Here is a 23,011-nt window from a genome sequence, read left to right as displayed (position 1 = left end):
GGTGGTTGTCCCCCACCCACACCATTTGCGACCTGCATGCTGGCGAGGGAGGATCCGACTCCCCGTGTCCGCATACCGAATGGGTTGCAAGATATGGAGCAGATAGGTTCCTGCACGTTGGCAGATACTGTCACCGGAGTTGAAGAACAAAAACCTGGAAACAACTCCGAACATCACCGGGCGCTCGTTGTCTCAACTAACTATTGGTAAACGGCAAATTGTTAATATAGGTAATCAACAACGAGCACTCTCGGCGAAGTCTTCACAATCCGACACGTTTTCTTCTGTGTCAAAACGCCCCTCCATACTGACTTCACCCTGTGGAAAACCGGCTGTTGTATCTGACGCTCCAATCATCAACACGCCATCATATACGGCAGGGGTTGTTGACGAAGTGACGTTCATTCGCGGCGACCGTCTCTCAGAAGTCACATTGCAATCCTCGCTGAAGATATCTACACCGAAACTACGGTTCGTCAATAAGAGCCCAACGCCGTACAACATACCCCATTCTAATTATTCAACCTTTTCTAGCCTTTCAAGCTTTTGATACAGAGACGTCAGCGCACTGATGGAATTCCACGCTCCGGACCCAGTGCAACTGCATGCACGCTTACGGCCGAACGGTCTGGCCTGCATCGACCTCGCAACCAACCGCCGGTGGACGTATGCGGAACTCAACGCCGACATCCAACGCGCAACCGCGGTCCTATCCGAGAATGGGGTCCAGATCGGTGGCAGAGTGGCGACCGTATCGGTCAATAATGTCCATCAGATCATTCTGCAACAAGCACTGATGAGGCTGGGCGCAATCCATGTCCCGCTGAACTGGCGCCTCGCCCGGCCCGAGCTCGCGAAGCTGTTGGCAGACTGCACTCCGACCATTCTCTTCACAGATCACGACGACCCACCGGAACTGCCTCTTGGCTGTCGCCACATTGGGTTTTTGACATTCTGTGCGAGCGTGGATGCCGCAGAGCCTGGCCCTCGGCTGGAAGCGCGGCCTTTGCACGAGACGTGCATCATTCTTTACACATCCGGAACCTCTGGGGCACCCAAGGGGGTTATGTTGACCGGTCAGAGTATCTTGGCGACGACATTCAATTTTAGCATTTTGACAGAAGTCGACACGGGGAGTGTCTTCTTGTGCGACGGTCCCATGTTCCACTTCATGGGGCTCGTCGCCCAGATATGGCCCTCGCTCATGAGAGGTGGCACCTTCATCGTCTCTTCCAAATTTCAACCGGAAACAACCAATGTCCGCCTTAGCGATGCCGAACTCGGCGTCACTCACTACTTTTGCGTGCCTCAGATGGCCGAGGCTCTTGCCGGCGCATCGAATTTCAACCCATCAGCATGGTCAGCCTTGAAAGCCCTTTTTACTGGTGGTGCGCCCAACCCTCCAGCTAGGATCAAGTGGTGGCTGGGTCGTGGGGTCCGAATGGTGGATGGCTATGGATCGACTGAAATGGGGACTTGCTCTGGAATGCCGCTGTCAGCAGAGCTAATTAGCAGTAAGGCCGGTTCAGTGGGTCTTCCGGGACCGTTGACGGCGGTCCGAGTTGTGGACGGAGGTGACCAGGAAGTTTCCGTCGGTGAGCCTGGTGAGATCTTGGTCTCAGGCCCGAGCGTCACGACGGGCTACTGGAATAGACTAGACGATAATATGGCTGCCTTCACCCAGGACGGCTGGTTTCGGACTGGGGACATCGGGCGGGTCGACGAGGAGGGCTACATTTTTCTCATCGACAGGCGCAAGAACATGTTCATATCTGGGGGAGAGAATGTGTATCCCGCCGAAGTTGAGGCCGCACTGGCTGAACATCCCGGGGTATTAGATGTTGCAGTTGTGGGCGTTTCCGATGAGCTCTGGGGCGAAGCCGGGCGTGCCTATGTCATTGTAGCGCCAAACTCTCAGCTGACTCACAGAGATCTAGTCAGCCATTGTCAGTCACTAATTGCTCGGTTCAAGATTCCGAGAGAGACTGTCTTTGTCGGGAGCTTTCCTCGTACAGGGTCAGGAAAGGTCCAAAAGCATATGTTGACTGAGGACTCTGTAGCAAGACTTTGAAGTTACGAATCCATTTGGTTCAAAGCCTTTGCAACATCGAAAAATTGATAGCAATTGCAACAACATGTAAAAGAGTCAAGAATCCCTCTAATCCGCTGTAGAATGCAAAAGATTGCGTCGAGGGGGAATCGAACCCCCGGCTCCCCGACGCTGCGTGATGGCAACGGAGAATTTTACCACTAAACCATCGACGCTGATGATCAACTCATGTGGAGTTGTGGATTGAGATCGTGAGAGGGCCTAGGTCTGATGGGTTGTGGTGTTGCGGTGCTGCTGATCCTCGTACTCTCAATCCTAGAGCGCCTTTCGACTTTGCGACACAGTTGAGGTGGGCAGAGGAGACAAAGTAAGAATACCGAAAAAGCTAAATTCCTTTCCGACCATCGGTCTCACATAATCCGGATGGCGGGAATCAGATTGCGGGGGCACCACCGCGGTCATCCTATGTGTGGTTCGGCACGCGGACGGCAATCTTGTGAAAGTTGCTGACAAGGATTCGAATCCAGACCCCGTCTTACGGCGCAGGATGCAAGCTGCACAACTCAAGCGCGTCGACTAAACATCAGCTTGCTATATTGAGCATCAAAGTCCGTGTCAGCCAATCGCTGGGCAAAACTAACCAATGAAACAATCCTCGCTCAGCCTACGTGCTGTCACTCTAAGACAAGCGCTTATGATGTTGACAGCATCGCTATCTCACCGCGCAGCCGCTAAAGAGCCCCTCTATTGAGTTTGCTGTTGCCTAGTCACAATTTGGGGCCTTCGCCGAGGACGCCACTGACAATTTGCTCCTTTGTGATTGTCTGCAGCAAGTCAGTTGGACATTACCAACCTGGAAATCCGTATTTCCATTTCAGGTGGTCGTACACCCATTTTTCTTCCAACTTCACCATGTCTGATACCAGCATCTCCATCCTCCAAAAATGCCCGGCAGTGGAGCATTCTGGGGCTTGACCCCCATTATCGACATCCAAAAGACAACCTTGGCGTTGGTCGTCGGTGTCTCACTCTCATTCTACCTTCTCATCATCCACCTGACAGTACCGCTCCCAATCCCGGGCATCCCTTACAAACGGAGATGGCGATGGATGCCAGCGGGACACCTCGCCCCCCTCGGCACTTACTGGCTCCTGAGCGGCGAAGCATTCAGCTGGTTTTCTCGGGAATCCCTCGATCTCAAGTCACCGATCGTGCAGATATTCCTCCCAACCTTCTCCCTCAGGAGACCCACTGTGATTCTGGCCGATCTACCAGAGATCGAGGAAATTGCCATGAGGAAACTGGGTGAGATGGACAGGGCATCGCTCATCTACGACATGTTTGGCTTCATCATGCCGAACGCGACGTTCAGTATGAAGACAAATGACAAGTTGAAATCTCAACGACGCTTATGGGGCGTTGTTTCTTCATCGCAGTTCCTCCATGAGGTCGCTGCTCCCAGGTTCCATGAGTCCATATCACGACTCATCGACTTGTGGAAGCTCAGGTCCAAGGCCAACGACCAACAACCATTCAGAGCTACAGATGACCTCAAATCAACCGCTCTAGACGCCATTGGCGCAATCTCATTGGGCTTAGACCTTGGCTTGCTCCAACAAGAGATACAAAAAGTAAACCCTAAAGCGCAATCACTAAACAAAGGAGATCTTGGACCATGCAGGGATGGGCCGCTGTTGGTTCACTCAATGGAAATTTTGCTCCAATGTCTCAACTGGGTGACGACGAGCATCAGTGTGCGCCTGTCGAAGTGGGTTATAGGTCAGCTCTCATACTTTCGCCGTGCCCAGGCTGCCGTCACAAACATCCTCAACTATGAGATCAATGCTGCGCTTGTTCGCATTCAGAGTCAAAATGGAGACCAGAGACATCCGAGATGTGGCTTACAGGAAGTCTTGAAAAGAAACTCGATGTTCTACATCGACCCCTCAACTCAAGGCCAGATAAGGGACGAGTTATTCCAGTTCCTCATCTTTGGCCATGAGACAACAAGTGCCGGGCTCGGATGGGCGTTGAAGCACCTGGCAGACAACCAGGCTGTACAAGCACGCCTGAGAAGTGCCCTCGTTGACGCTTTCGGGCTCGATAAATCTGGACTCCCAACTGCTTCTGATATCGCTTCAACAGATGTGCCATACTTGGATGCGTTCATTGCCGAGGTCCTCCGTGTATCGTACCCTGGCCCTGTGGCTTTCAGAGAGACGATCACTGGGTGCCAGATCCTAGGAGTCAACATCCCGGCTGGGACCCCCGTTCTCCTAGTTACAGGTGGACCCTCCCATTTACAGGAATACTATACAGAGTACGGCAGTGAGCGGAAATCCAAACGCTGGGATACCAACTTGGCACCCCTAGATCAGTTTGTGCCGGAGAGATGGATGCGCTCCGATGGCACATTCAACGCTATTGCGGGCCCATCCTTGCCGTTCTCGACCGGTGCGAGAGGTTGTTTCGGAAGGAAAATTGCGTTATTGGAAATGAAGTTTATGATAAGCATGCTTCTTCTTAGCTTCGAGTTCCCTGAGCTTGAGAGTCGCCTGAGCACATATGGGTCGACAGATGCCCAGATCAGACGACCTACTCAGTGCTACGTTCAACCAATGTAGAGCGCCGTTCTTCAAGAGTATATAATTGCCCAGTACAACGACATAAACCGACCCCGCAGGTTTTCCTTCATTTCGATTTCGATATGGCATGATATGAACTTGTACATAAAAGGAACATCCTTTGATGGAACCCACATATTAAGGTAGTTAAGCGTGGATTTTCACCAAACCAAATCAGGGAGCATTGGTTCGTCTAATGCACGAACACTGATGATTGCACTTTGCTTCTTGTGCTTGATCCTAATAATAAACTGTCGTCTGGTAGTACTACAGAATTTCCAGCGGATTCTCTTCAACTCAATTATCTAATCAATAATCTTTCATTGCTGCCCGGAAGGATTGCTAGGAAAGCCCGAATGAGAGTGTATGAGAAGATCAACATCAAAAGTGTTATCCAGATAGTCCGCCCAGAAAGTGTCATAAAACATCTGATCAGTTGCCTGATGAAAGCTTTCAGTTCCCGATGGTGCCTCGGGCTGGGATGGATTGAGGCCTGCAGAATCCAAGACTCCGTCACTGCCACGGAACGAACTTAATACAGCTGGATTGGCTTCTTCGCCCGCGTACTGCGGGGCAAATGTTCGGTAGTTTGGGCCATGCTTCGACTCCCATTAGGACTTGCACGCTATAGAATGACGTAGTGCCGAGGAAAAACCGAGAGTACTCACGATGCTAGATGTCACGTTGACGATGGACCCCTGACCGGTAAGTCTCCTCATCAGACTGACGAACGATTTTGATATCCATAACCTGACAGGCCAGGACTTCGACAGTTGACTCAACGCCAGCAAGCATTGCCGTGATTTGTTTTCGGCTAGTTGCCGGCGGATTGGGTCTTTGCGGCAAATGACGATGGTATGGATGGAAAGAGCGCCAAATAATGTCGGAACACTGGATACTGTCAGAAGTCGGCATTTCAAGCCTCATTTAAGGAGTTCTTACAGATGTATCTGTGCGGATCTGATATTCTCAGCAGCGAGTAGGTCTTCTGCATTGCGAGTGATGGCGTCCGCTGCCATGCGAGCTTGCTTGTCTCTTTCTGACTCTGCCGGCGTGAGGTTATCGATAGCCTTCGGTCTGAACAGGAGGATATGGCAGTATCTATAGAGCGTCAACCCAGGATTTCGATTTTAAGATGAGTTTAGAGCATTTACTGGTAAGTGAACTGAACCATGCTAGCCCAGAATGAAGCGCCGAGCGAGCCATCGAGCGGCGCTGGACTCAGGTGCGCCGGCAGACTTGAAACCCATCGGCGGAGCTCTTTCTTCAGCGACTTGGCTTCGTACTTCTCAATCATAGCACGACGTGGACTGAACTCAGCGACTATTATATCCCCCACTATGAAGGTGTGTGTTAGGTTCGCACCGGAATAGGTTGAGAGGTCATCAGTCTAGACTCAAGGGCAGACGCTCACATATCGTAGTCAGTTTCGCCATCTCCATGACATATGCTACGTGGTATTTGTGCTGAGCGGGTATAAGTCTTTCATCACCGTTCTTATCGAACTCAAAGTCCTCCTCGGTTAAAGGCTCTATATCGCAGTCCTCATCACGGATCCGACATGGCCGGCCGAATGCTGCAGAGGTGTGTCTATCGCGGGTCTAAGAGAATACGATGATCAACTTCAGTCTGCTAAGTAACCTATATAGGTATTGGACTTACGTAGATGGCCCACCAAATCCTCTTCCTAAGTGATCGTATCCGTGGACTCAAGGCCGAGTGTGACACCCTGAACATTATGAGCATCCATTGTTGATTAAGAGGAAGGCAATAGGCTAGTTGCAACATACGACCTGTGCATGCCGAGAGACTGAGCCATAGTCGCGGCACAATTGACCCAGTAGCAATTATCCTTTTGGTCTTCCGGGCCAGCCCACCAGAAACCTAGAAGCAGCATAACAGCCACAAGATTCATGTGATCACTCTCGTACTCCGCATCGTAAAGAGCTTTGGCGCGAAGATAATGCGTTCTCCTCGCCGTAGCTCGATCAGTAAAGCCAGCTTCCTCGATGAGACTGTCATCGCATACCGTGAAACCGAGGAGGAACATAGCCTGCAGGACTAGAGGCGATGCCTGGCCTTGACGGTACTGTCGTGAGAAGTTCTCTCGGTCGAACACGGGGTACGCTACATGCATGATCTCGAAGAAAGGACGGATGAGCTGGTCCGCGATTTGTGGATCCGGCATTGTGAGGGCCTCTTGGAGAGAAATCGTCTCTATGACCTTGGGTACATGATTGTAGGCAGACTGGTCTGCGATGCAAGCCGGGATAGGATAGTGGACTTTGACAGGCTCGGTTGAGCCATCTTTTGGTCTGTGGACAACCTCGACGATGTAAGATAGACTCAAATCTACCGAACAAGGATGTTGCCTTTGATTTCTCTGTGTTTGACTTGGTTGGAGTTGGCCATCGTTACTAATCCCATCGGACGTGACGGGGCTGTTAGTGAAGCTGCTGTCTTCGATGAAAACTTCGGTCGGGGCTTCCGTCTCTTGCTCTACTAAGCCCTGCTCATTTCTCCCGGGCTGTACTTGTGAAGCTTGAACCTGGGGTTCATGTTCATTGCGTTGCAAGTTGCGCTTTTTACGGATATATCTGGCGCGTCGTGAGCTTCTTTTCAATAAAAGACTTGCATCGGGCTGGGCGGAAACACCTACTTGCCCCTCCTAGATTCTACAAGCTCGCAAGGGATTTGGCGTGTCCGGCATTGCCAGCAGGGATGAGCGTCCCCTGCGTCACATTTGACCCGTCTGGACCTGCACGCTTTGCAAGCCACGCGAGCGCGATCAATCCCAGGCTTCACAGCACTAGTCGAAGAGGAATTTCCGCTCATTATCCCAGAGTCAAATCTCAGGTGGATGAGCGCACGGAATTCGCAAGTCGGCGAGGTTATTCGATGTCAACGGTGTGTTCTTTCGGAGGCGTCGCCAGCTTGAAGATTGAAGAAGCCGAGGTGACTAGATTTTACTACCGAAATGTGGAGAAGCAAGTCACAAAACGCCGCGGGCTCTCGGCTGTGGCAAGCATTACTCATGCGCTACAGTGCTTTTTTCTAGGGCACTAGCAACACCCAGTTTACCCCAGGTCTGCGCAGCTAACGATCAAATCATCCAGCTACTAGGAACATTTCAAAGGAGTTGAGAGACCGTTAATTCGTGGCTACGCGTTAAGTCTACGTAAGGCGCATGTGTACATGCTGAGATGGTGAGGTACAGGGAAGGAGATCAATCTTGAATCTAGCAGTAGTACCCACAAAGCCGCATTTATGAATCTAATTCAATGTGGATGCGAGATGCCAGGCTGAAACCGTACCACAACATCGCAATGACCGCGACGAAGTTGAGGTGAATGCTCATTGCGTGGTTTCTTGAAAACCGTCTTCTTACAGCAAGCATGTTTGGACTCGGTTCATCGACATCCCCAGGACGTCTCGCATCGCGTGTTTCTTTTCGGTGTTAGATATGAAGAGAGGAATAGTAGTAAGAACGTGTTGGCCGGGCTCACCTTGATGCGTGCGATCAATCATCGCCTGTCTAGACCTCGGCCCGTAGACGAGCAGGTTCGCCAAGGATGTTGCCCCCGCAACCATGAGCGAGATCCAGTTGCTCTTCACCTTGAACAAGGATGTTGGGCCATGAGGGGGGAACGTGAGGACTGTCAAGACAAGGAGAAGTGCCTGGCATCGGAAGTATATCGGAAACAGGCGCTTCTGTAATGTAGTGAATGCGGACTTGGGAAGTTCGAGATAGCAGATTTTGGTGTTGATAAACGTCTGAAACAGTGACGTGCCGAGTAGTGTCCCGTAAGAGATGATATGGTAGGGAGCAAGGGTTGTCATGATTGAAGGAATTCCGAACGCCATTGTGGTACTGAGAGAGTCAGTACGAAATTGACTCGATCAATTGATAGGCGTCAGCCTATATCCAAATATTAGATTATATAGTACCCATTGATGCCGCTGAAACAAGCACACGGGATGCGGTGTTCTGCCACATCCGTAAGCTCCGAGCAACTTCGGAAAGAAAACGGACGCCGAGTGGGGCCTGATTGAGTGCAAGGGTAGGCCCCAACCGGCAACTTTACGGCGGCCCGGACGATCCAAGCCAATACTAAGTTGATCTTATTGTGAGAATGATAGCTTGATTACAGAATATGCAATGGTTTCATAAGTTTTTTCGCATCCTTTTCTCTGCTCTAACGATCGATGGAAGACTCGGATTGTGCTGGTTGTGTTGCTCACCAGTTCACTGTTGCTGTTTGAGCCGAGTGGGATGGACCCGAAAGGATTCGGATCTTTCGTGCTGACGCAAGCAACGGCGAATCGATCCAACTCTTTCCGTCACATCTTCGAACAGTCTCTGAGGCATCATGAAATTTTCCAGTGTAGGCATATAGGCACGATCTGAGTATGACATCGGTGCTACGCGAAACAGTATCGCTCTATTGGTACCTAATTCATAGATGGCCCAATTGCCTGTGTAAGTTAAGTCATTTGAAATCGCCTCAGAATCAAAGTGATCCTCCTTGCACCCCAAAAGGTATATTTCCACGAGACAAAAACACATTGTAATAACTCCGCATAGCCATCAAGATCTCTTCTTTCAGATTTCAACGCTCAAGAGTCAGCTACCGCAAAAGGATTCGCTCTTTCCTCATACTATAATCGCTAACTGAACCAAGTCTAAGTCTATACGAAATTATGCATCTAAACAAGCAGCAGTCTATTAGCAAACATTCAGATGTTCCGTTATGGCCGCTTTTTCTATGCCTCTATTGTCTTTGAGTTCGTCATCAAGTCATTAATGTGCCATCACAGGCCCGCCCACCGCCTTGCCAATGTTCTTCACTCCAAACGCGCTAGCAATCATGCCGATGCCAGCGAGACCACAGCAGCACAGCAAACCAGTGTTGTACTGCCGCAGGTCACTATGTCCCTTGCTAGTGTCAACAGCCTGGACAACAGCACCTGCCAAAGCGAGACTGACGCCGCTGCCAATCTGGAAAGCCGTGTTGATCATGCCGCCGCAAAGGCTCTTGACGTTGACCGGCACCGAAGCCAGCAGCACGACGGTGATAGTGCAGTAGACGATAGTTACGCCCGCCACACCCATGACGGTGGTCGGAAAGACGTGCTTCCAGAAGTTGAGGTCGTCTTGTCGCATGAGCGCGGAAGGGATAGGCGCGATAGCGCAGATGGCCATGCCGATTACAAGGAGGAGCTTAGTGTTGAAGATCTCGAGCATGCGGGACATGGAGAGGCTGAAGATGAAGCCGGTTGCGCCCATGGGGAGGAACCGGAGGGCGGTCTGACCTGCGCTAAGTTGGTTGACCTCTTGGGCGATGAGAGTGGTGTAGTAGATCGTGGTCTGATATCCTCCATATGAAACTGTTCAAGGGTAAGCACATGGTCTTGGTATTGAAGAAAGGTGTATGACTTACCGAAGCCACCGATCCAAAGAGCAGCAAAGTTCTCGAGCTTCCATAGCGACAGCGGCATGATGGGGTTGGCAACCTTCTTCTCAACGTAGGTGAAGGCAACAATCATGGCGATACTGACGACCAGCAGCGCGATGATGAAGGCCTTGCCCCATCCGTACTCACCGCCACTCGAAAGCACGAAGCTGAGCAGGATGAGGCCAGCAGTCGACAGGCCAGCGCCAACAAAATCGAGTTTGGGCTTCGCGGTGCCCTCAAGTCTGTCCTTGGGGAGAAGACCCCAGCCGATAATGCCAAGAATACTGGTGACGGCAGTGGGGATGTAGAAGATGTACCGCCAGCCAAGCGACGAAGTCAAGAAGCCTCCAAAGATAAGACCCAGGCAGAACCCAACGGCACCCGCAGCACCAAAGATTGTCAGTGCAAGCGTGCGGTCTTTGGCGATGAAGTAGTTGCTGATGATGCCGACAGCCGAAGGCACGGTCATGGCAGCGCCGATACCCTGCAAAGCTCGGAAGATGGCCAGCTGAATGAACGAGGTCGCGAAACCATTGGCGATTGTCCATACACTCAGCGTAGCCATCCCAGCGCAAAAGATCATCTTGCGACCAAAGCGATCCGCAAAGACGCCGGCGAGAAGAAGAAAGCCACCAAAGGTCAAGGTGTATGCCGAGATCAGCCACTGCAGCTCTGCATTCTTAACCTTGAAGTCTTTCTGGATGGCGGGGAGCGCAATATTGACGGCCGTCATGAAGATGTTGTCCATGAGCTGAGCGCCGCAGGTGCAGAGCAGCACGATGGCTCCTCGGAACGATGCGACAGTGCCGACGTCCGGGTAGGCTTGCCCTGCGCCAATCTCGTACTCAGCGGGCGTCTGGGTACCGGACCCACCTCCGGGTGAGGGCGGGCCCGAGCTCAAGCCGGAGACGGGGGACGGCGGCCGTGTTGATTGAGGGGTAGTGAACTGGGAAGGGACTTCGCGAATGGTGCTCACGGGGCCGGGTTTCGCGGCTTTGGGGAAGGCGGGCAACTCAAAGACGTTGTCTTTGGACTCGCGCCTATCCCTTGACCTGTGCCGGCTGATGGCAGATGCGCTTCGTACAAGCTCATCGAGGTCCTCTGACTGGTCGTGCTCGAATGTTACGCGCGAGGTTTGAGAGACTGTGCTTCGGCGGCGAGTGACGGGCATGCCTGGGTAACCCGCTGGTGGAACGAAAGTCGGGGCTTCCTCAAGCGCCGAGGTGCGGCGGCCGAGAGGCTCGCCGTCACCGTCCGCTGAGACCCGGTGGTCAAGAGAGTGCTTGTCGTGGGGCATCTTTTGTTGTCTCTGTTGCAAAAAAAGAGTGAAGATTAGAAGGGAAAATGAGATTATGTGGAAGGACGTCAACCACAGGAAACGATTTCGAGATTCACCAGCGTCTCACGATATTGAAATACATGAAATCGCGGTGAACAATGTAGTGTTCGCGATGGACTCGCTCCATGAGAAAGAAGGGTTGCAATGATATCAACCTAATAAACCCTTATCACTTGGGCAGTGGCTGCAGAGTTTGCCACATGGCAGACTTTTGTCATGTTCATCTCCCAGACCTCAGGCGATTCTCATGTCGCGATGCTCCACAGGTTTCCACAGGCTTGTTTGCGCGCCAATCTCACGCCGGACACCACAAGTGTCCCTTGTCACTGAACCTTTCCCAATGATTGTCAAGCAAGCGCTGTTGGGTAAAATCTAAGAGTCGGGTCTAAGTGAGTGTGTGACTCGTGAGGGGGCCACCGGCGGGGTGGTGCCGAAAATCTCAACCCAACGGAGTGAAAACTTTTAGACATCTTGGCATGGGGGTCCGTTTCGTTACGCCGTCGCTGTTTTTGTCTATCTGTAGGGCTGAAGAACACCAAACATTTCGATGCCTCGAAGAAGATAGTTAGAATTTTAGATAGAACCGGGCAGTTTCCGCCTCCAAGATCCGTCATCGGGGCTCCACTTGCAAGACTTTCACAGGGGTCCAGACCCTTGCGCCACTGTTCGTCTCGCACTGAAATTTCCTATCTAGATACAATAGGCAATTCTCAGCCACGAGCCCCCGGCTCTTCAATCAATCTTGCTTCGGGATCCGTTTTCCGATCCCAGCAAATACAGATGAGTTTTTGCCCAACTTACCCCTCTGGTTCTTTAAAGGCAATTATCGGCTCTGTCAATGTGTGTTCGATGTCGATCCGGAACCCTTCTCTTGAGCCGCCACGTCTTGGTGATTCCGGCTGCCACCACGCCATGCGCTGCAAGGCACCCGCAGCGCATCACAACCCTTATCACCGGCTAATGCTATATCCGCAACCAATTGCAGTGGCATTTCTGAACCTGTGGTTGCTGTTATCTTTGAAGCCTGTTTCCGTATTTGTCTTTCACATGTCAAGACTGACGCACATTGTCTCACAGTTTTTCACTGCCCTCTACATCAACAAGTCGTTGAAAACACCGCAAATGTCTAGCCTGTTGATGGTTGGAATGATGAGTCCGTACCGTAGCGTGCGGCATTGTTAAGCTTTCTGGACCCATCCTCTGCCGACCCGGCCACAAGGCCCCAGCTGCCAGTCAACTTTCCAAGACTGTGTGACTGGCTTGGTTGACTTCACTTTTTCGGAGCATCCCGACTACAGAAGAAGGCCTACCGTCTGTGTGGCAGGTGACAATACAAAATTCTCAGCGTACTTTAGGTACTGTTTCCGACTTCATGACAGGGGGTTCTCTCTGTAAACCCAGTCCATCGTAGATCTCGAGTATCTGTATCGTACCTGAGGCAGTTTGCTGAAATGACCAAGTATCTTCTGCAGCAAACCCTGCAGGTGTCTCGGTCCCTCGCGACCACAGCCAAAAATTGCGTGCTGTCCATATTGTATAACATGTTTTCTGACCACCCCAATTTCTTTCGCAACGAGTTCAAACGCGATTACAGGTGAGGTAAATCACATTCTAAATCGCATTTGTGAAGGGACTAGGGTCCAAATCCGGTATTTACTCGGCTTGACTTGGTACGGACAAACCCGACTTCACCACGGCCCCACCTTCGGACGCGGCCCCGCTTTGAGCGACCGGCCCTTCGTATACTAGCTCTTGCATCCCGGAAGGCTTTTCGAGTGGAAAAGATAAGACAGGATCAGTTGATGCTCGACCTATCTACGCAAGATTAATTCCTGAGTCTTGTAGACTCATCGCATTGTTTCAGACGTTGGCAAAAGCACCCTACTAGACGCTTAGAGTGAGCCAACTGTGCCCACTCTCTGGATACATCATCGCGCAGCATGGTCTCCAGCTAGACGGTTACGCTTGAACAACAACCATAAGCCAGTCTCCATCCCACAACATCAGAGTGACCTGGGATTTCGCCCGTGTTAGGACAGCTGAAAACCATCGCAATTGTGCAATTTCCAAGTTCGGTTGAGGCGACATGAACGAAACCCACATCAACACCGCGAGTATCGCCGATAAACTGCGTGGCCCGCGCTTCACCGGCTCCAGATTTCCGTCATTGTTTCCACCGCCGACCCGCAAATCTGAGTATTTCTACGGGATGATGATGTCAGGTTGCAGTAGATATGCGACCGTTTCTTCGATTGAGACCCCAGAGATGAGCAGAAAAATGGCAGAAAGGTTCCCAGTGTTTCGGCTCCGCTGGATCGGAAAGCCGAATTAGAGGAGGATGCGGGAGAACCTCAACTCAGAAAGGGAGACTTTTCTGGATCTTACCTCGGATCCTCTTTTTCACCGATAGACACGCTGCAGTAACATCGCAAGTAGACTCTTGGCAGGATAGCGTCATATCTCCAACTAAACGCAGGAAATTTTGCCTTCCGTGTGGAAAATCTGGAAGTTGATAAACAAGCCCGAAGACCTGGGGAAGGGAGATCTGGGGCAGATGTTCCAGATAGCATTCACCATCGACTTCTGAGATGGGTTGTTCCTAATTTTATGAATTTCTATCAGCACACCTATCACATTCAAATCGACGATCGAGACGCACACCAGGTCAATATTTTGGCGTTCTTCTGACCTAAATCTGACGTCAAAGGCAAGCATCGTCACACCTACCGTCTGGGTCGAGGCAGCTATTCGTCAGAGTTAGTATTTTCAACATGGTTTCAGCGCCTCCTGGTGATAATTCGCGGGCCTCGCGACCAAGCAACGTCGATGAGACGATTCCGACCCGAGACAGCAGCGTAACACGCGTCGACCGGAGCTTTGACGGCGATAAACCACAACAGCCCCTCAACGAAAAGTCCGAGGATGCGCCAACCGGGGGCTTCTTTGAAGGCGGCTTGGGCCGAGACGAAGAGGCTGAAGGCACGCGCAGGCAGGAAGACCTAGCAAGGGCAACGAGCAGCAAGCAGCCTGAGTACACCCCCGATGGGAAGCGTGTCATCACCGAGGATGAGTGCTATCATCTGCTGGGATACTCGTGGCCGGCATGGAAAAAGTGGATGCTTCTCTCCTCTATTTTTGCCGTTCAGGTGTCTATGAACTTCAACACTAGTGTCTTTCCTAGCGCTGTTACTCCTATCAGCGAGGAGTTCCATGTCAGTGAGCAGGCGGCACGTAGTGCACAGTGTGCTTTCTTAGTTCTCTACGCTTTTGGATGTGAGCTGTGGGCTCCTTGGAGTGAGGAGTTCGGACGATGGAAGATCTTGCAGTAAGCACTTCGAGGCCACTCTAGCTTTTCACAACTAACATTAAGTCTAGATTCTCCCTATTCCTCGTCAACATATGGCAGATCCTTGCTGCACTGGCTCCCAATTTCGGCAGCATGGTTGTCGCTCGAGCCCTAGTAAGTCAGAGATCTTTCTATGCTAGTGAGCCAGTAACTGACTATGCTTGATCTGAATAGGGCGGTCTCAGCTCAGCTGGAGGTAGTGTGACTCTCGGCATGGTTGCTGATCTCTACCAGCCCGAGGAGCAGCAGTGGGCAGTCCTCTTCGTCGTTCTGTCTTCCGTTCTCGGAACTTCCGTCGGCCCTGTCGCTGGAGGACCTATTCAGAAGTTTCTTCCGTGGTACTGGAATCTGTGGATTCAGATGATCTTCGGAATTGTCGTCCAAGCCGTCCACTTCTTCATGCCCGAGAGCCGCTCCACCATAATCATGGACAGGGAAGCAAAGCGGCGACGCACATCCGGCGAAGATACCAATATCTACGGACCCAACGAGGTCAAGAAGCCTCGGCTTTCGATGCACGAGTTTGCCATCACGTGGATGCGTCCCTTTGAGATGTTCCTTAGAGAGCCCATCGTTCTCTCCTGCTCTCTGCTTTCAGGTTTCTCCGATGCCCTTATCTTCACCTTCCAAGAAGGTTTCACGCCGGTGTTCAACAAGTGGGGTTTCGGGACTCTGCAAAAGGCCTGGGCTTTCATCCCAATCAATATCGGCTATATCCTCGCTTACATCTCCTATGTGCCATGGATCATCAGAGACCATCGTGTCATCAAGGCGAAAGGTCCTGATGCACTCGCACCTGAGCGTCGCCTGAAGTGGTTGCTGTATCTTGCACCCCTCGAAACCATTGGGCTCTTCGGCTTCGCTTGGACCTCCATGGGACCTCCCGAATCTCATTGGATCGCGCCCATGATCTTCTCCTGCCTCATCGCCATTGCCAACTTTGCCATCTACATGAGCACGGTCGATTACATGATCGCCGCATACGGACCCTACTCTGCGTCTGCTACCGGTGGTAATGGGTTTGCACGAGACTTCCTTGCTGGCATTGCAGCGATGTACTCTACTCCACTGTATGAGAACATTGGAAGTTCACGACACACTGAGTATGCAAGCACTGTCCTTGCCTGTCTGGCATTCATGGTCACCATTCCAGTATATCTCATCTACTGGAAGGGGCCCGTCATTAGAGAGAGGTCCAAGTTTGCTCAATCCCTGGACGCCGATCGACGTTCCAAGGGTGGACGTCGCGTCATTGAAGCTCCCGAGGAGCAATTGGAGCCCAAAAACCTTTGAACAGCAAAGAGTGTGAACGCAGCTAAAGGGGTATAAGTACGAAGTAGGCTGCTATGAGCATGCATTGCGAAGGTTGACTACCAACGACGTGTACGTAAAGTACATAATGACATGAACGATACCAATGTACAATATTTTCAAGTGCAATTTCCATTCACGTGAAAGAAATATGTAGCTTGTCTTATTGTCGGCAAAGGTGAGGATTTCCCAATAATTTGGTGATCTATTTGTCATCTCCGAACTTCTAAGCATCAACTAACCCAGACGCCGGCCTCTCTAGAATATCCGATACAAAATTCATAGTCCGTCTTGCGCCATTTATGCCTCAACACCGATGGTGATGTAGGCGAGCATGCCCTTGGTAACATCCTCACCGTCGAGAGGCTCGACAACCATGTTGGGGTTCCAGTTGCCCTTGCTCTCATCGGCAAAGATGCTATCAATGTCGTTGGTGGTGCGGTTGATCTCGGTGTGGCTGACGTAGGGCTCAAGGGCCATGATCTGCTGGCTGAGGGGCTCGTCGAAGAAGAGCTGGCCGGTGCTGACAATGTTGGAAGCGACAACGGTGCCGTTGCTGCGGACGGACCAGTCGGTGTGGACCTGGGCGTGGATGTGAATGGTGCGCTCGACGTAGAAACCAGGGAAGACGGTCTTCATCTCCATGATGCCGTTAGAGTCGGTAGGCCAGATGCCGCGGAGCCAGGTGGTGGCGTCGGTGTGCAGGTCCAGATCGGGGCCGATAGTGACGTTGAGCTGGTCGAGGAGCTCTTCGAAGGGAGTGTTGGGGCTGTGGCCCGTGAATGAGCTGTAAGATCCGGTCTATGGGCAATCCAGTTAGTCAACGTGTGAGGGTTGAAGCCTTTCAATTTACTTACAGCGTTGCAGTGCCAAAGGTCCTGGTGATGGTCAGCGCTCAATATCATGATTCAGATTGGGATTAGGGGTGCTTACGACTAAGACGTCGCTCATAACTTCGCAGGTATTGACGTTGAGAACACCAATATCCAGATAGAGAGGAACACCGGGTTGATCTTCGCTCATATCCTGGCGCAGGGTCTGAGACTGAGGCCAGACATAGGGTCCCTTGGTGACCTCGGGCGTCAGGACGCAAGTGTCGTTCTGAAGGGTGTTATAGTGGGGACCCTCAGTATGAATAGTGACATTGCTGTCGCGCTGAACGAGAGAGCGGCTGACGAGCGAGCGCTTCTCGGCCTGACGCTTCCTGCGAACCTCCTGGAACTGGCCGGATTGCACCGAGCAACGCTTGGCGAGGTTGGAACGGCGGGCAATCTCTGAGTGGCTCAGAGTGTGGTCATGACCCGGGTGAGCAACGGCCACTCCCGTGAGGAGCGCAGTAGCGAGAGCAAGGAGCTGGAACTGCATATTGTAGGTTGAAAGAGAGTGTAAGTCGAGAAAGAGTGTTGTAGAGACTGTTCAACGAGAGAATGTCTGGGACCTATTGTCAAAGTCAAGCTACCGAGATCTAAGCTGCTGATCAAGCTAGAACTGATCAACAACGAGGGAGCTGATCCTTCATTTATACGTTCATCCTTTCTTTCGATTGTTCTTCACCTTCCACGAATAGACGAAAAATATCATCTCCCCTGCTTCGTCCCGTATGACCCCTGACGAGGATCCAGAAAACAAGTTCATCTCATCAGGACGTTTCTTTTGTCAGTCATTGCCCCCCTCTCATCACGCTCAGATCCGTGAAACTGCCAAACCAAGCTGCAGTCCACCTTTCACGATCTCCAATTCTCCACTGACGTCGGGTTCGCACCACAGGTCGCTCCCACATCCCGAAGAACCACGTTCTGATCAATTCCCCATTCGGCAGTTCGTCGCATAGTAAAAGGCGATTCGCCAATCACGGCCCAGATATTACGGTTGACTTCCGGGGTCCGAAGCCCCCAAGCCGCACCCGGACGCCATCCCCGGCGGGCCGCCAAGACTCCTGGCCGCGTAAGTTCAGGGGCGGTCCGCCTGGTCACTGCACGTTGAATCAACCTTGACCCGACGACCAAGCATAATCAGTGGAGGCATTGGGCGACCGATGAGAGCCGCGGTTGACCCGAGCCGAAAGATCACTGATGTGGTGTCGCCGATGTTGTCATGGGTGTGGATAGGAGATTTTCGCCTTGGCAAAATGCCATTGCAAGATCCGCATCGATTACAACCCAAGACCGGAATGCGGGCGTCGAAAAAATCGGAAGCTGTCCCATTCGACAGTTACCAGAAGTTCTTCAATCTAGAAGGTGCATCAACTAGAGCCTTCGCTTGTTAAAATCTGCTGACGAAGTGGTTGCGAATTTTCCAGAGTCCAGACTACTTCCGGTGACTGACCCCTGGAGGAGCGGCAGTGTATTATGCAGAATCCCCGAGTGGCGCGTCGGATTTGAGCCGACGCGGTGTGATATCAATAGCCTTAAGAACCCTTTTCACCTCCCAACTATTGGCAGCCAGTCCTTTTTGGCCTGCAGAGCCTATGATCACTTTGCATATACCATAATTCCTACTAGGGAGCTTGGGAGTCCGCGAGAAAAGCCGTAAGTGGTAAATTTTATTTCCGACAAGTTCTCACGTCTTGCCAACCCGCAAGAGCATTTCTCTAAGGTGGGGATTTTCGAGAAGGGCCCGGCAGAGCCAAGAGTCGAATTCACAGCAACACGACTCATATCGTTCCAGTGGAATCAGTCACAGCACCCACTCATACGCATCTCCGTTCCTTGTTACGTCAGTATTTGCCAAGAAGCGTGACTCGGGAACCGGAATCTCTTGCCATCTTAGTTAGGAAAGTCACAACTTCTCCGTCCCGAAGTCCGCGGCGCGGCGGCAGCTGCCATCATATTTCAACGATTCCTAAGTCCTCAGTAGCTGTCTAAATCCGCTGATGCTCTGTACTGATAGAGCCCGAAGATCGACGGTTCCACCTTTGAATGCTTGAATCAGACTGGAGAATTTTGCGCTCATGACGTTGAGAAGGGCACCTCAAATCGTTATCCAGAGGCGAGGAAATACTCATAAATGTGCTTGGAGCATCGATCTTTTTACCAGTTTGACAAGCTTAGGTATGTTGGGTCCCTATGCTCATCCCCTTTTAGTTCAGATGTCGGGGAGATAGTGCCATGGGTTAGAGTCGTATTGTTCAAGCTGTCGGCGTCCCCTTTACCTGGATCGTACTTGCCGATTGCTAATTATTGACGTTTGCCCACATCCCCTCGCAGGGATTGAACCTCATCATTGTCCATGCCCGATCGTTTACGTGACCCATATCCAAGGTACCATAGAAGTTGGCCAATTGTGTGCGAACAGTTTCTAAACACTTAAGTAGAATGGAATCACGCCAGGGTCCATGCCGGTCCAGATAAACGGCATGCCCTGACTTAAACCCTCGCTGTCAAATCGCCGCCCGCTGATCCTCCTACTGATACTACCCATGTCTTTCATGAACCGGTCATTTGCCACCGCAACAGCCCTGTTGGTCCCGGCGAGAAGACTTTCAGCGTTGAACATGTATCGCAGAGTCTGGTTCTTCTCGACAACCTGAGGCCTGTTGAAACGTGCGAGAAGAGTAATCTGGTCGACCGACTTTTGCTCGTTGGGGAGCCAAGGGAGGAGGTTTTCGATTCGTCCCTTCTTCGTAGGAAGAGGCGCGTACAGAGAAAGGGGATGAAGTGGTAGCACGCCAGACGCCGTCACGGGCTCACCTTGATTCAGAACATGGTGTGAAACACCTGTCAACCATGCCATGTGGGACAGAATATCAACCAGCTGCTTCCTGCTTCTCAGCGGCGCTGATGGGAAGTCGATGACTTCTGCAGGACCATTGGATTCGGTAATCCAAGCTTGCAACTCCCAATCTTTGGACAGCACTCGATCAGACTTGTAGGTTGCCTCGACGAAAGCTTCAATGAATTTCCGAATGACTCCAATGATCTCTTTCCCATCTTCATAAAAGGGGAAATGAGGAAGTTTCGGGCCAGAAGGCGAGTGTAACAGACCACGTAATCGCAGGTTATCCTCAAAGTAATTGCTTTGAAACGGACCGGCAACAGTCGGATAGAACTCTGCACCGAATTGGCGTACGGCCACATTTGAAAAGGCAAAGTTCTGGTCAAAGAAACCGCCTGGGTTGAAGAGCACTCTGTCGCCTATGGGTCGGATAGCATAAGCCTGATACATGAGTCGTTCCATGAGGTTGAGGACAGGGTGACGGCTGCTGAGCGTGCGAAGGGCAGCTAGGTAGATAATCTCAGCAACATCGTGGGAATTAAGGAGATGATAGACCTGGCCGTGGAAGAAGTCGTTGACGTTGAACATGATCTTGGCCAGCAGCCACTCATTAGTCGTGTCCAAGGGTGTGTATGTAAGGTCAGCGCCGACATTCGTCTTGATGGCCAGGGGGAGAAAGTGGTCGGAGCGCTTGTCAAGGTAGAACAGCGCTTGGCACGCAGCTGAGTATCGGCCTTGTTGAGCGAAGTACTTTTTCTGATAGCTGTGGTCGGCCAAGAATAGACGACCGTCCCTATGAAGTGAGTCGAGCGTTGTTCCAGTAATCTCCCTGACTGTCTTATCGTCAAGAGGGAAAGGTAATTTGTCCTTTCTGTAGGTCAGACGGCGAATGATGTAAGGATTGGTTGAGAGGCGCTCCATAGCAAACAAAAGGTCCGATGTAAAGTTGCTGAACTGGCCTTTGGCGATGCCGCCAGGGACCGATCCTGACCAGTGACCATCGTAGAGGATTTTGAAGTCCTCGAGACGCTTGAGGCCACCATGCTTGATACATAGGTGTTAGCCAGACGATTATTAGCATTAATGAACATGATTTGGACTACCTTGGTGATGTCTTCAAGCGCCGCGGCACTTTCATTGATCGCAAATCGAGCAACATGTTCCGAATCCTTCAACCACAAGCTCTGATCGCGCAAGGAAATCTGGGTCCCCAACGATCCATTGGGGAAGAAGGATGTATCTCCTATCAATGGTTCTCCATAGGTGATTACCTGTTGCTTGAGTTTGATTTCCTCTGCCCTTGAGGAAAGGTCATTATCTTCGTTAGGTAGAGTATATTTAGTCGGGGCCGCCTGCTGTGTAGACACAGTTGTCGGGCTGAGAGCAGTTGTGACGGAGGGCGACTGGCTGCTAACTGCGCTGACACTGTCAATTGCCACCAGTATGCTGAAGGTGAAATACAGTCTCATGTTTGTGATCAACGTCAAATGTCTATTGAGAATAGGGCGCCATAGGAAGAGCTGAACTGATAGACCACAATGTCGTTGCCGAACATAAAGGCCATTAAATTCACTTCCAACCTATTCAGACTCTAGCAATTATATAATGTTACTTGGAAGGAATACCTCCACAAGGGAAAGTTCCAAAAGGGCTGCATTCGATTCTCATTGCACATTGCAACCCTTCCTACGCCGACCATTGCTAATCGTTCCGCACAGCTGATCCAATCGCCGCATCGCAAGCATGCTACCGTGTGGTTTGTGCAACTGCAACGCGCATATCCTCACCCGAATGTCTCAATAGATCGGTTTCTTTTCCATTCATCACCCGACATTGTGCAACGCATAGATGATGGGTGCTATTTGTCTAAGACTATGGTCTTTAAGCTGTGCAGTGCTGAACTAGAACGGCGACATTGGACAGGTTCAAGGGTTTCAAACAAACTGCCTCACTCATGACTCCAGCCTTGGATCGTCACAACATGGGCTCATAGCGTGTTTACTTGAACGACTGCAACATGACTCTCATTCGTGCTCAGAGCTTCGAGTGCCTTGCTGGATGATTCTTGTTCCCTCGAGCCGCAGCCGTCTCCGTTTACTTCTGACACTTGACTGCAAGCGCTCTATACAAATTTCTTTAGACACCGCTGCTACCCGCCCGATTTTCCAAATTTGATTTGTAGTAGCCAAAGATTTAAAACCTACCCCGAGGACTCAGCCGCCGGTAGCTGCTCCCGGACGAACCCACATCGCGGCTGTGGTGAAGTAGCGATCGGGTCTCACCCCTCCCAAACGAATAGCTCAAATAGTCTTAGACATGACTTGCTAGATGGGGTGACATGACCTGAATACTGTCACTGTCCAACGGCGTAGTGAACTAGAAGGGTCGAACGGATGCACAAGACTAGCCGAGTCTGGATAAAGTACGTGCCTTTGATGCTTATCGTCAAGTACCTCACAATCACCCCAATACTGGTCGCATCGAGGCGTTCGTCCTTTTCGCCAAGCTGCGCCCCATTGCTCTCGACGAACATGCGGAAGCCGCACGAGGAGGCAAAGTGTAAGAACCCCAATCCCACATGTTAGCTTATTCATTGAGCAATATTGAAAGGTCCATGTGATTCATTGTTCGTAGATGCCACAGACCTATTGTATGGGGGCTGGCGCATTTGTGTCACTCGATTTCCTGCCGTCAGCTTACCGCATCACACGGGCACGATGCTGAATGTAATGCGTGTGCTGAGGGCTAAGGAAATCCACTCGTGTTCATTAAACCCTAAACTTTCTTCCAACGGTGTTGATTCGCATAGAAACGACATATCAGCTGCGGCTCTGAAGGTGGATAGACCTACTGTGGCCTGTGGTCAGTTGCGAAGGAATTCTTAGCCGATTGCAGCAGTCCTCTTCTCTGCTGCGTCCCATCATTGAAATATTTCTGGCAGATCGAACTCGGAATTTTTTCAAGTCTCGCAGTGAGTACGCTGAGTGTTTCTTTCATCTTGAAATTGAACGACGTCCATGTGCAAACTGAATATGATTTACTTGATCAGACCAGGAGCAACCCTAATGCAGTTCACAAGCAATGTGATCCACGCTGAGGATCAAGATAACGTACGACTTGAATGTCATTCTCAGGATTCAATAACGACACACGTGAGTTCGGGTTCAAGAA

General features: G+C 51.2%; 10 protein-coding genes across 10 annotated transcripts; 5 read left to right on the top strand and 5 right to left on the bottom strand.

The window, feature by feature from the left end:
• Positions 1-571: 571 nt before the first annotated feature.
• CCOS01_05004 (AMP-binding enzyme) lies at positions 572-2,071 on the top strand (the record flags this gene model as incomplete). Its single annotated transcript, XM_060453185.1, has 1 exon — positions 572-2,071. One exon carries the CDS (start codon positions 572-574, stop codon positions 2,069-2,071), a length of 1,500 nt encoding a protein of 499 aa, XP_060317143.1.
• A 923-nt stretch (positions 2,072-2,994) lies between these two features.
• On the top strand, positions 2,995-4,674 carry CCOS01_05003 (cytochrome P450; the record flags this gene model as incomplete). Its single annotated transcript, XM_060453184.1, has 1 exon — positions 2,995-4,674. The coding sequence occupies one exon, from the start codon at positions 2,995-2,997 to the stop codon at positions 4,672-4,674; it is 1,680 nt and encodes a 559-aa protein (XP_060317142.1).
• A 938-nt stretch (positions 4,675-5,612) lies between these two features.
• Positions 5,613-7,285, bottom strand: CCOS01_05002 (uncharacterized protein; the record flags this gene model as incomplete). The annotated part of the gene is made up of 5 exons (XM_060453183.1): positions 5,613-5,751; positions 5,829-6,012; positions 6,089-6,275; positions 6,337-6,403; positions 6,465-7,285. Coding segments are annotated over 5 exons (1,398 nt in total), but the record flags the coding sequence as incomplete, so codon positions are not given.
• Positions 7,286-7,939: 654 nt separating this feature from the next.
• Positions 7,940-8,538, bottom strand: CCOS01_05001 (uncharacterized protein; the record flags this gene model as incomplete). Its single annotated transcript, XM_060453182.1, has 2 exons — positions 7,940-8,121; positions 8,181-8,538. The coding sequence occupies 2 exons, from the start codon at positions 8,536-8,538 to the stop codon at positions 7,940-7,942; spliced, it is 540 nt and encodes a 179-aa protein (XP_060317140.1).
• A 937-nt stretch (positions 8,539-9,475) lies between these two features.
• On the bottom strand, positions 9,476-11,427 carry CCOS01_05000 (major facilitator superfamily transporter; the record flags this gene model as incomplete). The annotated part of the gene is made up of 2 exons (XM_060453181.1): positions 9,476-10,062; positions 10,116-11,427. 2 exons carry the CDS (start codon positions 11,425-11,427, stop codon positions 9,476-9,478), a joined length of 1,899 nt encoding a protein of 632 aa, XP_060317139.1.
• Positions 11,428-12,429: 1,002 nt separating this feature from the next.
• On the top strand, positions 12,430-12,651 carry CCOS01_04999 (uncharacterized protein; the record flags this gene model as incomplete). Its single annotated transcript, XM_060453180.1, has 1 exon — positions 12,430-12,651. One exon carries the CDS (start codon positions 12,430-12,432, stop codon positions 12,649-12,651), a length of 222 nt encoding a protein of 73 aa, XP_060317138.1.
• A 1,589-nt stretch (positions 12,652-14,240) lies between these two features.
• Positions 14,241-16,108, top strand: CCOS01_04998 (major facilitator superfamily transporter; the record flags this gene model as incomplete). Its single annotated transcript, XM_060453179.1, has 3 exons — positions 14,241-14,794; positions 14,845-14,929; positions 14,990-16,108. 3 exons carry the CDS (start codon positions 14,241-14,243, stop codon positions 16,106-16,108), a joined length of 1,758 nt encoding a protein of 585 aa, XP_060317137.1.
• Positions 16,109-16,426: 318 nt separating this feature from the next.
• On the bottom strand, positions 16,427-17,491 carry CCOS01_04997 (protocatechuate 3; the record flags this gene model as incomplete). Its single annotated transcript, XM_060453178.1, has 3 exons — positions 16,427-16,927; positions 16,984-17,004; positions 17,060-17,491. 3 exons carry the CDS (start codon positions 17,489-17,491, stop codon positions 16,427-16,429), a joined length of 954 nt encoding a protein of 317 aa, XP_060317136.1.
• A 235-nt stretch (positions 17,492-17,726) lies between these two features.
• CCOS01_04996 (uncharacterized protein) lies at positions 17,727-17,957 on the top strand (the record flags this gene model as incomplete). Its single annotated transcript, XM_060453177.1, has 1 exon — positions 17,727-17,957. One exon carries the CDS (start codon positions 17,727-17,729, stop codon positions 17,955-17,957), a length of 231 nt encoding a protein of 76 aa, XP_060317135.1.
• Positions 17,958-19,423: 1,466 nt separating this feature from the next.
• Positions 19,424-21,309, bottom strand: CCOS01_04995 (manganese lipoxygenase; the record flags this gene model as incomplete). The annotated part of the gene is made up of 2 exons (XM_060453176.1): positions 19,424-20,884; positions 20,944-21,309. 2 exons carry the CDS (start codon positions 21,307-21,309, stop codon positions 19,424-19,426), a joined length of 1,827 nt encoding a protein of 608 aa, XP_060317134.1.
• Positions 21,310-23,011: the final 1,702 nt, after the last annotated feature.

This window comes from Colletotrichum costaricense (genome assembly GCF_030867565.1).
Source record: "Colletotrichum costaricense strain IMI 309622 chromosome Unknown Scaffold_4.1, whole genome shotgun sequence".
Classification (NCBI taxonomy): domain Eukaryota; kingdom Fungi; phylum Ascomycota; class Sordariomycetes; order Glomerellales; family Glomerellaceae; genus Colletotrichum; species Colletotrichum costaricense.
The sequence above is the reverse complement of the archived record's forward strand: the minus strand, read 5'-3'. Positions and strand labels throughout refer to the sequence as shown.